Source organism: Hyla sarda, chromosome 5, assembly GCF_029499605.1.
Source record: "Hyla sarda isolate aHylSar1 chromosome 5, aHylSar1.hap1, whole genome shotgun sequence".
Lineage (NCBI taxonomy): Eukaryota > Metazoa > Chordata > Amphibia > Anura > Hylidae > Hyla > Hyla sarda.
In genome coordinates this window covers 169227432-169241997 of record NC_079193.1, presented here as the reverse complement: position 1 = coordinate 169241997, position 14566 = coordinate 169227432, and the positions used below count along the sequence as shown (strand labels likewise).

At 48.5% G+C, this 14566-nt stretch overlaps 1 protein-coding gene across 2 annotated transcripts in view; it reads right to left on the bottom strand.

Annotated features, from left to right (window-relative positions):
* The window catches only part of ZNRF2 (zinc and ring finger 2), a 163117-nt gene extending 149306 nt beyond the window's left edge, over positions 1-13811 (bottom strand). The window contains exon 1 of one of the 2 annotated variants that reach the window (XM_056520697.1): positions 12823-13811. In XM_056520697.1, coding sequence (XP_056376672.1) covers positions 12823-13291 — 469 coding nt within the window. In that variant the 5' untranslated portion in view covers positions 13292-13811. The remainder of the gene's footprint in view (positions 1-12822) is intronic. The other variant, XM_056520696.1, reaches the window with a different exon arrangement.
* Between the last annotated feature and the right edge of the window lie 755 nt (positions 13812-14566).

Genomic DNA, 14566 nt, shown 5'->3' with positions numbered 1-14566 from the left:
AGGGGTACAGTGAGTACTTTCACCTAACAGGTATTTTGAACAGTGGGCCATAAACTGAAAATTTTGATTTTTTTTACACTAAAATGCTGGGGTTACAAGGGGTAATGGGAGAAATTGGGTTACAAATTTTGGAGGGCTTTTTCTTCTGACAATGGAAATACATTCCCATATGGGGTAATGTGCTGGACGGGCGCACAACAAGGCTCAGAAGTCATAGAGGTCTGTTTGCATTTGTGGCCTATGGCATATCAGTAACTGACGGTTACATACATTCCGAGGAAAATACAAAAATGAAACACCCACGTGACACCATTGCAGAGGAATGAGTATAGGCAAAAGAGGACATTTGGAACGCACGGGCGTTTCCTAAATTTATTTTCCAGGAATGGATGAAGGGTAGCTTTTGAAAATTGCAATTTTCAAAAGATGCTCTGCTTCATCTTTCTGTAAACAACTAACATGTGACTCCGAATTGTCGCCTGGAAATACGACATAGCTCATGAGGGAGAACTCTTTGCATTTGAGGCCGATGTTTCTTACGGACCTAAGTTACATACATTCAGAGCAAAATACAAGAATGGAACACCCACATGTGAGCCTATTACAAACAGTACACCCCTAGTGAAGGTGTATAGGTGTGAAGTGGAGATTTGGAACAGACGGGTGTTCCCTAAATTTATTTTCCAGGAATGGATGAAGTGTAGTTTGTATAAAATGAAAATTGTAATTTTATTACTGATATTCCAATTATTTTCCAAGAGTATAGCCAAAAGTAAAAATGATGCCTGCCCCAAACCCTATGCTCTGAATCATCATTCTGGGAATGTGATGAGAGACACCCTGTTTGGGAATCACTGGCATAGAATACCCCTATGTCCACCCCTATGCAATTCCTAATTTAGTCCTCAAATGCGCATGGCGCTCTCTCACTTTGGAGCTCTGTCGTATTTCAAGTAAACAGTTTAGGGTATTTCCGTACTCGGTAGCAATTGCACTACACATTTTGGGAGGCTTTTTCTCCTTTTACCCCTTACAAAAAGGAAAAAAAAGTTTGGGTCTACACCAGCCTGTTAGTGTAAAAAGAAATAAAACCTTTTGCCCCATACTTTTTATTTTCACAAGAGGTAAAATGAAAAAAAGACCCCCAAAATTTGTAACAATTTCTCCTGAGTATGGAAATACTCCATATGTGGGCATAAAATGCTCTACTGACGCACAACAAGGCTCAGGAGTGAGAGCGCACTATGTACATTTGAGGTCTAAATTGGTGATTTGCACAGGGGGGGGGGGCTGATTTTACAGAGGTTCTGAAAAACGCAAATAAATACCCACGTGTGACCCAATTTTGGAAACTACACCCCTCACGGAAGGTAACAAGGGGTATAGTGAGCCTTAACACCCCACAGGTGTTTGACGAATTTTCGTTAAAGTTGGATGGGAAAATAAAAAAAATATTTTGTCGCACAATGATTTTTTTCCCATTTCGCCATAGATTTTTGGGTAAAATGACTGATGTCAATACAAAGTAGAATTGGTGGCACAAAAAATAAGCCATCATATGGATTTTTAGGTTCAAAATTGAAAGGGCTATGATTTTTAAAAGGTAAGGAGGAAAAGACGAAAGTGCAGAAACTGAAACCCCTCCGGGTCCTTAAGGGGTTAAAATATGCAATATTTACAATGTTGACCTTACTTTTTCAAGACTTCTGCAATTCCACCTGGCATGCTGGATATTAGTGCTGGCCGGTATGCCGGTTCATACCGAATACCGACATTTTTTTCCTGCACGATATGAATTTTTCCCATACCGCAATACCTGTTGCCCCGCCCTCCCCCTCTCGAATGAATTCATTATCAGCCGCAGCGTGCTGTCCCCACTAATCATATGTGAGCCGCAGGCGCTGTTCTGCTCCTCTCCCCCCCCCCCCCCCAATGAATTATCAGCCCAGTGGTGTCCCCCACATCGGGGAACTAATCATAAGTCACCTCGTCCTCCTATGAGTTGTGGGCTGCTGGCGCTGGAAATCTGTACTGTACTGCATATTCCTGTGCCCGGGCTGCAAAAACAAACAAAATAAACTTTATCTCACCTTCCTACGTTTGCTCCGATAACTGCCTCACGCTGGGGATGGGAATGTCACAGAGCCGTCAGCCTATCACCGCCTGCAGCGATGTCCCGCCGCGGTCGGTGATAGGCTGAGCGCACTGTCATGTAAGGAGCTGCCTTACATGACAGTGCGCTCAGCCTATCACCGGCCGGGGCGGGACATCGATGCAGCCGGTGATACGCTGACTGCTCTGGGACATTCCTGTCTCCAGGAATCAGTATGGAGAACAGTGAGGCAGATACCTGAGCAACGGGGGGGGAACATAGGAAGGCGAGTCAAAGTTTATTTTGTTTATTTTTGCAGCCCGGGCACAGGAATATGTAAAATTAATCATTACAGATGTTCTTTATTAATCATTTCCAGCACCACGGCACGCAACTCATTCATTTAAAGCGCTGGCGGCTAACAGTAGGACGGGGGGGGGGGCGGGGGTGGTTGAAGCAGCGCCCGCGGGTCACATTTAATTAGTTCCCCGATGTGGGGACAGCGCTGCGGGTGATAATTCATTCAAAGAGTGGGGAGGGGCCCCGACCGTTATTGCGGTATAGGAAAAATTCATATGGTACAGAATAAAAATAACGGTATTCGGTATGAACTGGTATATCGCCCTGCAATAATAGGAAGCCACTGATTTCAGTTATTTTTTCCAAAGGCTGTGCAACCAAATATTAAGTTAAAGGGGTACTTCGGTGAAAACCTTTTTTCTTTTAAATCAACTGGCTCCGGAAAGTTAAACAGATTTGTAAATTACTTCTATTAAAAAATCTTAATCCTTCCTGTACTTATTAGCTGCTGAATACTACAGAGGAAATTCTTTTCTTTTTGGAATGCTCTCTGATGACATCATGAGCACAGTGCTCTTTGCTGACGTTATTATAATAATAATGTCTTTATATATTGTTGTCCTTAGTGGGATTTGAACCCAAGGCCACAGCACTGCAAGGCAGCAGTGCTAACCACTAAGCCACCATGCTGCACTTAGCATACATCTGCTATGCACGGTTGCTAAAATTGACAGAGATGTCAGCAGAGAGCACTGTGCTCATGATGTCATCAATGTTCCAAAAAGAAAGGAATTTCCTCTGTAGCATTCAGCAGCTAATAAGTACTGGAAGGATTAAGATTTTTTTAATAGAAGTAATTTACAAATATGTTTAACTTTCTGGCACCAGTTGATTTAAAAGAGAAAATGTTTTCACCAGAGTACCCCTTTAAGGGTGGCAATAATTTTGTTCAGCTCATTTTTGGAGTTTGGTGTGACATTATGTCCAATTAGTTTTTTTCTCTCACTTTTTTGATTTAGTTGCAATACACACAAAGGGGGGCATTTACTAATCTTTTACTATGTAGTCTGGTTTTTACCCTGTTTTTTTCTACTTCATTTTTGACTATGTGCGACAAATTTACTAAATTGCTGCACGGCATTAATAAATTTGTCACACATAGGCAAAAGTGGGAAATTTACTTCATGTAGTAGAAAAAATAGTCTGTTCCTTTTTCCTGCTGTCTGAATAGGTTTGGCTGCTGGTTTCCTTCTGGATCTTTTGTTTTTGAGTTTTTTTTTTAGCTTTTTCACCACATCTAAATAATTCAATAACTACAGTGGTCCCTCAAGTTACAATATTAATTGGTTCCAGGAAAACCATTGTAAGTTGAAACCATTGTATGTTGAGACCATAACTCTATGGAAACAGGGTAATTGGTTCTAAAGGCACCAAAATGTCATCCAAAAATAGGAAAAAGTGACAAAGAAAAATAAGTAGATAACTGATATAGATAAAGCAAATCCTTACATATAAAAGTAATAAAGATCTGCTGGGAGCTGTAAATCACTGTCTGTCAGTGTTTCCCAAGCAGGGAGCCTCCAGCTGTTGCAAAACTATAACTCCCAGCATGCCTGGACAGCCAAAGGCTGTCCGGGCATGCTGGGAGTTGTAGTTTTGCAAAAAATGGGGCCACCCTGCTTGGCAAACACTGGTCTATGTAGAGGACAGGAGCTTCTTCAGGGGTCCTGTACAGTACAGGCAATGTCCAAAACAAGTAATGGAGTTGCCCTCACCTGGTGTCCAAAAGAGCAGCTAACCCTGATACAGGTAAAGTGTACAGAACATGTAATACCAGTCAGTGCATACACTTCAGTAATACAGGGGTTTTACCAGTGAATGCCCATTTTGATTGGTTGGTTCTTCCAGCCATTGACACGTTTTACAGATCTGGACTGTCTGTAGCATTGTATGTTGAGTCTGGTTTCAACTTACGATGGTCCAGAAAAGACCATTGTATGTTGAAACTATTGTATGTTGAGGCCATTGTAAGTTGAGGGATCACTGTAAATTGTAGTCATGGCTCAGAAGTGGTAAACGGCGTTTAGTGTGTGTGTGTGTGTGTGTGTGTTTATTACATTTTTTTAACACAGTTTTTTTCTCCCTAAATGTACTTACACTTTTTTTTTTTTTGGTTACTTCTTCTACAGATCTGTGTATCCTGTGGACTCCTTCGGATTCGGTGGACTACTTCGATGACCAGCGTTTTTCTTTGCTTGATGTTAATAAAATGGTTAACGAGGGCTTGTGGGGGAGTGTTTTTTGTAATAAATTTTTTTTAAAACCTGTTGTGTTTTATTTTTATTTTACTTTACTAGACAGGCTTAGTAGTGGAAGCTGTCTTATAGACTGAGTCCATTACTAAGCCGGGCTTAGCGTTAGCCACAAAAACAGCTAGCGCTAACCCCCAATTATTACCCCGGTACCCAACACCACAGGGGTGCCGGGAAGAGCCGGTACCAACAGGCCCGGAGCGTCAAAAATGGCGCTCCTGGGCCTAGGCGGTAACAGGCTGGCGTTATTTAGGTTGGGGAGGGCCAGTAACAATGGTCCTCGCCCACCCTGGTAACGTCAGGCTGTTACTGTTTGGTTGGTATTTGGTTGAGAATAAAAATAGGGGGACCCTATGCGTTTTTTTAATATATTTAATTATTTATTTAAAAAAAAAAAACGCATAGGGTCCCCCCTATTTTCATTCTCAGCCAAATACCAACCAAACAGTAACAGCCTGACGTTCCCAGGGTGGGCGAGGACCATTGTTACTGGCCCTCCCCAGCCTAAATAACGCCAGCCTGTTACCGCCTAGGCCCAGGAGCGCCATTTTTGACGCTCCAGGCCTGTTGGTACCGGCTCTTCCCGGCACCCCTGTGGCGTTGGGTACCGGGGTAATAATAGGGGGTTAGCACTAGCTGTTTTTGTGGCTAGCGCTAAGCCCAGGTTAGTAATGGACTCTGTCTATAAGACAGCTTCCACTACTAAGCCTGTCTAGTAAAGTAAGAAAAAAACACAAAAGGTTTTAAAAAATTTTTATTACAAAAAACACTCCCCCACAAGCCCTCGTTAACCATTTTATTAAAATCAAACAAAGAAAAACGCTGGTCATCGAAGTAGTCCACCGAATCCGAAGGAGTCCACAGGATAAACGGATCTGAAATGAGAAGAAAACAAAAAAATGGGTTAGTACATTTATTATCACCTGCTCACACATCTCCCGCCCCGCACGACTACAACTGCCAGCATGCCCTTACAGTAAGGACATGCTGGGAGTTGTAGTTGTGTGGTGCAGGAGATGTGTGAGCAGGTGATAATAAATGTGACAAGCTTGTCCCCTGCCCCCAGCTGCAGGACTACAACTCCCAGCATGCCCTTACAGTAAGGTGGGGCGGAGGCCGGGCACAGTGTTTCCCAACCTGGGACTTGTAGTTTTGCAACATCTGGAGGCACCCTGGTTGGGAAACACTGTTTTAGGCCAGTGTTTCCCAACCAGGGTGCCTCCAGATGTTGCAAAACTACAAGCCCCAGCATGCCTGGACAGTCAAAGGCTGTCTAGGCATGCTGGGAGTTGTAGTTTTGCAACATCTGGAGGCAACCTGGCTGGGAAACACTGGCCTAAAACAGTGTTTCCCAACCAGGGTGCCTCCAGATGTTGCAAAACTACAAGCCCCAGCATGCCTGGACAGTCAAAGGCTGTCCAGGCATGCTGGGAGTTGTAGTCTTGCAACATCTGGAGGCACCCTAGTTGGGAAACACTGGCCTAAAACAGTGTTTCCCAACCAGGGTGCCTCCAGATGTTGCAAAACTACAAGTCCCAGCATGCCTGGACAGTCAAAGGCTGTCCAGGCATGCTGGGAGTTGTAGTCTTGCAACAACTGGAGGCACCCTGGTTGGGAAGCCTGCGCAACTTACCGGCTTCCGTAGGATCCAGCGCTGCACGACACTGCCGCGCGACAGTGCCGCGCGACGATCTCCGACAGCGATCGTCGCTGGAGCCTCGGAAGGGTAAGTGAACCTCTTCGCCGGTCCCCTTCAGCTGTTTAGTTTTGCAACAGCTGGAGGACTACAGTTTACAGACCACAAACCAGGGGTCTGCAAACTGTGGCCCTCCAGCTGTTGCAAAACTACAACTCCCAGCATGCCTGGACAGCCAATGGCTGTCCAGGCATGCTGGGAGTTGTAGTCTTGCAACATCTGGAGGCACCCTGGTTGGGAAACACTGTTTTAGGCCAGTGTTTCCCAACAAGGGTGCCTCCAGCTGTTGCAAAACTACAACTCCCAGCATGCCCGGACAGCCAATGGCTGTCCAGGCATGCTGGGAGTTGTAGTCTTGCAACATCTGGAGGCACCCTGGTTGGGAAACACTGTTTTAGGCCAGTGTTTCCCAACAAGGGTGCCTCCAGCTGTTGCAAAACTACAACTCCCAGCATGCCCGGACAGCCAAAGGGTGTCCAGGCATGCTGGGAGTTGTAGTCTTGCAACATTTGGAGGCACCCTGGTTGGGAAGCTTGCGCAACTTACCGGCTTCCGTAGGATCCAGCGCTGCACGACACTGCCGCGCGACAGTGCCGCGCGACGATCTCCGTCAGCGATCGTCGCTGGAGCCTCGGAAGGGTAAGTGAACTTCTTCGCCGGTCCCCTTCAGCTGTTTAGTTTTGCAACAGCTGGAGGACTACAGTTTACAGACCACACACCAGTGGTCTGCAAACTGTGGCCCTCCAGCTGTTGCAAAACTACAACACCCAGCATGCCCTGACAGCCAAAGCCTATGGCTCTCAGGGCAGGAGCCCGGGCTGACATTACAGTGCAGCCGCCCGGGCTCCTCATACGGTCTCCCCGCTACCCACCCCCCCCTTGTCTCCCGCCCGGGCTCCTCATACGGCCTCCCCGCTACCCCCCCCCTCCCCCTTGTCTCCCGCCCGCGCCGCTCAGCTCCCGCTGCTACAAGACTACAACTCCCAGCGTGTCCTCACTGTAAGGCCATGCTGGGACTTGTAGTCTTGCAACAGCAGACAGATGGAAGTTGTGTGGCGCTGGCAGGTGAGAGGGGGGGATGTAAATCACTGCAGTGTCCCGGTAGCGCAGTGAGGGTAGCGGGGAGAAAGTATGTCGGAGCCCGGGCGGCAGCAGCTTTTCCTGCTCCATGTTGGAGCTGGAGTAAATTTAGTCAATTTTTATGGCCGTTGCGACAGTTTATTGCGCAACTGCGACTGTCTCAGTTAATAAATTCCTGACCACTGCAAGTAAAAACTGAAAACTTGCGTAAATTAAGCGGGAATTTTTTTTTTTACTTTCTAGCTCTTGCTAGGGAAAGTCGCACAATTTATAGGGTAGGCGCAATTGCGACAATTTTGCGCCAAAAATAGTCCGAAAAAAATGACTAAACCCCTTAGTAAATGCCCCCCATTGAGAATAAACATGTGTATAGCAAAACATGTGTTATCACAATCCTTTTCTGTGAGAAATACTTCATTTTCTAGAAAAATGTCAGGGGTGCCAACATTTACGCCCATGACTGCAAGATTAAAACTTGTAGAATGCTTAAGATTGTACTTTGGTATGCCACAGAAACATGTGAAAAACAAAACTGCATCCGTCTGAAAACTTTTGATAAGGAGACCAAACAAACAAAACCAAATGTATCTGACAAATAATACTCCAATTGTATGCCCAACTATAAAGTACCAAGTAGAGCCCTCCATTGGGATTGGGATCCCGCGGGACCCCCAAAAAAAAAAATTAAGAAAAAATTAAAAACTTGTGGACACAGAGAGGTAATGAGGTTGTCGAAGGCAGTCACAGAACATATAGTGGGTCCCAAAATATCCTGAAAACCTCTAAAATGCCACAGGGGCTGAAGGGTACCAACTTTAAAAGCTGTGAAAAAATGCTTGCAGAAGCAGGCGGGAATGGACACACTTCTTGCGTGAGTGGAACACACACCTTGCTGAAGTGGACGGTAATGGTCAGAAATCCAGTGCACTTGTCTTTCGTGTGTGTTTTTCCATATTCAAAACCTATTATCAATCCATAGAACAAGTGTCTGATTGGTGGGGGGGGGGGGGTCTGCAAATTTGATAGGACTCCCAAATTTGCATAAACAGAATCCTGTGTCCTCCAAAAAAAGAACAAGTTGGGCATTCACACAGCCTCTCCTGTCATCCTCTATGGGGAGATTGATCAAAACCTGTGGCGAGAAAAGTTGCCCATAGCAGCCAATCAGCTTGCTTCTTTCATTTTTTAAGAGACCTCAAAAAACGAAAAAAAAGCTATCTGATTGGTTGCTATGGGCAACAAGGCAATTTTTCCTCTACACATTTTTTGATAAATCTCCCCCTATGGTATTGCCAGAGATAGCTGATAAATGGTATTCTGCCATATGAAGCAGTACCAAAGTCATTGAATGGAGCAGAAGCCACACCATCTGGTAATGAGTGGTAATAAAGGAAAACGGTCACCAGTTCACCCGCACTATAACCCGATACACCGAGTTATAGTACGGGTTAGGGATCGACCGATATCGGTTTTTTAGGGCCGATACCGATAATCGGTGGAGGTTAGGGCCGATAGCCGATAACTTATACCGATATTCCGGTATAAGTTATCGGCTATTTATCCCCCTCGACACTGCTGCAGGTCATTGATTTAAAGCGGGCGCTTTAAATCAATGCACTGCAGTGGCTTTTGCGGTGCCATAGGCAGCCGCCGCCACCACCCGCTTCTCTCCCCTACCTGTCAAGGTGGTCCGGGCCATCCTTCCTTCCTTCCTGTAGTGTCCGGCGGCATTCCGGGTGGAGGGTACACGGGTCCGGGCTGTCCTTCTTCTCCGGGGGTCATCTTCTCCACTCCGGGCAGGCTCCGGCCTAGTACGCTGCATAGACGCCGCTACACAATGACGCCCGTGCGCAGCGAGGCACCTGACGTCACGGCGTCTATGCAGCGTACTAGGCCGGAGCCTGCCTGGAGTGGAGAAGAGGACCCCCGGAGAAGGACAGCCCGTACCGGTGCACCCTCCACCCGGAATGGCGCCGGACACTACAGGCCCGGACCACCCCCATTACAGGTAAGTTTATTTTATTTTATTTTTTTATTGACTCGGAGGGTGGGGGAGGGGCCCGACCGGTATAGCGGTATGGGCAAAAATCCATACCGGTATACCGCCCAGCACTACGGTGGGGGGTGAGACGCGGTGGGTCGGGGGGGCGGTCGCAGTGCAGTGGGTCGGGGGGGGGGGAGCGGTCGTGATGCGGTGGGGGCGGTGCATTATCGGCTTATCGGCAAGGTAATTGCCGATAATGCCCAAAATCGTGATTATCAGCCGATAATATCGGCCATACCGATAATCGGTCGATCCCAAGTACGGGTAAACAGGAGACCAATGCGGGGTCTCAGACTGCTATACCTACCTGCAGTCCGGAGGCCCGATCCTCTCAAGGTCCCCCTCTTCCAGCGCTGACTGGAGGCAGGCCCGCCGGCTAGATTTAAATATTCATAAGCATCGGTCATGTGAACGCTCAGTAGGCACAAGTGCTCACATGACCAGCGCTTATGAATATTTAAATCTAGCCGGCGCTGGAAGAGGGGGACCTTCGGAGGAACGGGGCTCCGGACTGCAGGTAGGTATAGCAGTCAGAGACCCCGCATCGGTCATTATAACCCGGTGCATCGGGTTATAGTAGGGATGAACGGGTGACCATTTTCCTTTAATGGTTTGGCCACTGAACACTGGCTAACCATTACTGTCACACACAAACAAAAAACTTGACTTGTCCAAAGTTTTTATTGGTTGGGATCTTAGACCCCCTTAAATTGCTAGCTATAAATATTGACACTCATTGCAGATGTGCTTTATTATATTCTATGAAGCCTAATGAAGGTTTATTCAGCTCACCCTCTATTGCTGACAGAAACGCAGACAGTTGCAGCCCAGCACCATTTGAAGCCATAATAAAAAAAAAAAAATTATTTAAAAGTCCAGTACAAACCAGGTTACTCGTAAAGCTTCTTCTTTACTACAGTACAAGATACAAACATCAGGATAGCAGGTAAACATTAATGCATTTCAGGTGCACATATTGCCCTTAGTCATACCTATGACTAAATATGACTAAGAGCGCTATGTACAAATGCATTACTGTTTCCCTGTTATCCTAACGTTTATATCCTCCACTATATGTAATAAAGAAGAGGTTTTAAAGGAGTACTCCGGTGCACACTTTTTTCATTTTATCCCGTCCGGGCTGCAAAATAAAAGAAAACCCACTTTATCTCACCTGCCAACGAGCCCCCGGAGCTCTGGTACAGGTGTTCAGTCCCCCGGCTGTAATCTTCTTACTTCCGGTTAGCCCGGTGCATTGCCGTGGAATGAGATTTGCCATAGAATGAGATGGTCCGCCTCCATCACATCCTATTGGCTCTCTCTTGTCACGTGACATATTTAAACGTCACGCATCGATGCGCACAGTAGTGTCAGTTTGGCTATCACAGGGAGAGGATCTCCTCACCCTGTGATAGCTGAAGCTGTACGGAGCTCTCATGGCCTCTGTGGCCCGACAGAAGTTCACACATGTACGCAGCTCATACGGCTGCCTCATATACATTTACTCTATTATTACATCCACAGCGCTATCGGGATCCCTATGCCCGATGGCACTGTCATCAGTGTGCGTCCCCGCGAGCGCCCCACGCCCGCAGCTCCACTCCCCGTCCCCCGCAGCTCTACTCCCCGTCCCCCGCAGCTCTACTCCCCGTCCCCCGCAGCTCTACTCCCCATCCCCCGCAGCTCTACTCCCCATCCCCCGCAGCTCTACTCCCGTCCCCCGTAGGTCTATTCCCAGTCCCCTGTTAATGCTCAGGGAGCGATCAACAGCGCTATGGGGATTCCTATGCCCGATGCCGCTGTCATCAGTGTGCGTCCCCGCGAGCGCCCCACGCCCGCAGCTGTACTCCCCGTCCCGTTAACGCTCAGGGAGCGGGGAACAGAAAGTAGAGCATCGGGCGCAGGTAAAGTAGTACTGCGCATGCGCAGCACTACGCGAATAACTTAACCTGCGCCCGATGCTCTACTTTCTGTTCCCCGCTCCCTGAGCGTTAACGGGACGGGGAGTACAGCTGCGGGGGGCGGGGAGTACAGCTGCGGGCGTGGGGCGCTCGGGGGGGGAGGCACACTGATGACAGCGGCATCGGGATCCCGATAGCGCTGTGGATCAACAGTAAATGTATATGAGGCAGCCGTATGAGCTGCGTACATGTGTGAACTTCTGTCGGGCAACAGAGGTCATGAGAGCTCCGTGCAGCTTCAGCTATCACAGGGAGAGGAGATCCTCTCCCTGTGATAGCCAAACTGACACTGCTGTGCGCATCGATGCGTGACGTTTAAATATGTCACGTGACAAGAGTGAGCCAATAGGATGTGATGGAGGCGGACCATCTCATTCTATGGCAAATCTCATTCTACGGCAATGCACCGGCACGTCACACGGAGCTTCAGCCTATCACTGGCCGCAGCGATGTCCCGCCTCGGCCAGTGATAGGCTAAAGCTCCGTGTGATGTGCCGGGCTAACCGGAAGTAAGAAGATTACAGCCGGGGGACTGAACACCTGTACCAGAGCTCCGGGGGCTTGTTGGCAGGTGAGATAAAGTGTGTTTTCTTTTATTTTGCAGCCCGGACAGGATAAAATGAAAAAAGTGTGCACCGGAGTACTCCTTTAAGAGTAAACGGGTTTGTAGTAGACTTTTCCTTTTTTTATTCTATGAAGCATGTCACATGAAAAATGATGGCTTAAGCTCTGAACCCCGACTATATCTAGTGATCAGTGAGGCTTTCAACACTGAGACCCCGACCAATCAAAACTTTTATCATGTCTGTGCGACATGTCAAATTTTTCTCATGATAAGAAGATAGATTATCCCAAGATTACAATGTATTCCCTATCCAAAGGGGTGGGTGATCACAAAAGCAGTGGGTCATGTGTGCCCCTTTTTGAACAAAGCAGTGATGGTGTGCATGCACTGATGCTCCAACCTCTATGGGACTGCTGGCGAAGCGCTGGACCCCTGCTCCATCTAAAAAGGGGTCAGGCCCACATACCTAATCACACCCCACATAGTAATAGCTGTAGATCGTGTACTATACTAAAGAGGAAGGAAATAGTTCTCCATAAGACAATATAGCCAACACTACTACAGACATGAGTGTTAGTACTGGAAGATGGTGTCACAGGTCCAGGAGGAGCTGATGTAACATATACAGAGCGATATGGGACCCTCAGTATGGCGCAGCCAACAGTAGTAGCTGAGCTCACACAGCAGTAGGAGCTGCGCTCTCTCTAGCAGGGTCCACTGGGCTCTAGCACACGTGACCCGTGTATGTCGTCATAGCACTCACAGTACTTACCTCCAAAGAGGTGCGGGGAGAGGTGAGAGGGCAGCGAGCCGATGAGAAGCCTGGAGCCGCCGCCGCCTCCTCCCCCGGGTGCCCGCTCTCTGCCGCCCTCCTCGGGTGTGCTGCTGCCGGAGTCCCTCGCAGCTCCCGGTATACTGAGCCCGGCCTGACTGAGCTGGGCCTGGCTTCGGATCCCTCCTACAGATCGGCTCCGGGAGCCCAGGGCTGACGGCGTGTGGTCCGAGCCTCCAGCCCCGCTCCCGGCCACTGCCGCCGCTGAGTGTCCTCCGTGCATGTACGGGTACCTGGCCAGGGGGGAAGAAGTAGAGGCTGCCACCCCCGCTGGGCCCCTGATGGGTCCCCGGCCCGTGCTGGAAGGGATGTCTGAACCTGAGTACGCCCGTGTCCGTCCGTCCGAGGCCGGGCTGCTGCTCTGCCGTCCGCCCATCCCCAGCACACACCCGGCCGGGTCACCTCGCATGCACCGTGTAGATAACGCGTAGAGTCTGTGAACAGTGCGCTCTCCGGTCAGTGGCCGTACAATGCGCTACATCCTACTGACAGCTCATCTCCCGGTGTGCTGCTCCGGTGTGTCCGGCGGTCTCCAGTGCCCTCCTGTGTTACCTACAGCAGCACCTGGCAGTACGGGTGTCCGGCTTCATGGTGCCCGTCACTCCTGCCGTACAGCTTGCGTCTCCGTCCTCGGTCACACCGTGCAGACAGGACACCTGAGCGGCTGACAACTCGTAAACTTTCCGCCAGACCGGAGTGTCAGGGAGGGGGACATGGCGTCACGCCCACTGCTGCAGCCCGCGGTGTGTTATGACGTGCGCTGTGTACATGACATGTGCCCGGTCGGAGGAAAATGCATTTGTCCCTTTCCGTCCTCAGGAGGTGCCGCCGCCGCCGCCCCCAGCTCGGGCTCCAGTCAGTGGCGGCGCTCCTCCCTGCTGTCATGGCGGCTCCTCCTCACAACCGCAGGCACCGCCCCGTTTTCGCGCCCTCACACTTCACCTTTCCGTGTTTACTGTCCCCGGTGTCTCCTCTGTGTCTCCTTCACTCTCTTTTCATGGCTTCCCCATTGATGCCCGAACACAACACCCACACAGTCGGCGCTGCCTACTTATGAGGCGGCTGTTCTGAGAGGCAGTGTGGTGGCTACATGGGTGAATGTTATGGATATTGCCACCAGAGTTATCCACTGAGTGCGCCATTTGTAGTCCGTCACGCTAAAAAGTGTATTGCACCATTTCTTACCTCATATATGTAGGTATTAATAACATGGACAACCCACAGACTGCTCTGTTTACCTTACATTAAAATTCTAGTTAAACAGAATCATTTTGAAAAACAAAAAATAATGAAACTGTCCAGGACACAAATGATGGTCACCTGAACTTAATATTTTCAGTCACTCACTACAATCCAGAGATTTGTATACCTCTCAATGGGGAGATTTATCAAAACCTGTGTAGAGGAAAAGTTGTCCATAGCAATCAGATCGCTTTTTAATTTTTAAGAAATTAAAGAAGCGATCTGATTGGTTGCTATTAGAGATGAGCGAATTTACAGTAAATTCGATTTGTCACGAACTTCTCGGCTCGGCAGTTGATGACTTATCCTGCATAAATTAGTTCAGCTTTCAGGTGCTCCCGTGGGCTGGAAAAGGTGGGTACAGTCCTAGGAGACTCTTTCCTAGGACTGTATCCACCTTTTCCAGCCCACCGGAGCACCTGAAAGCTGAACTCATTTATGC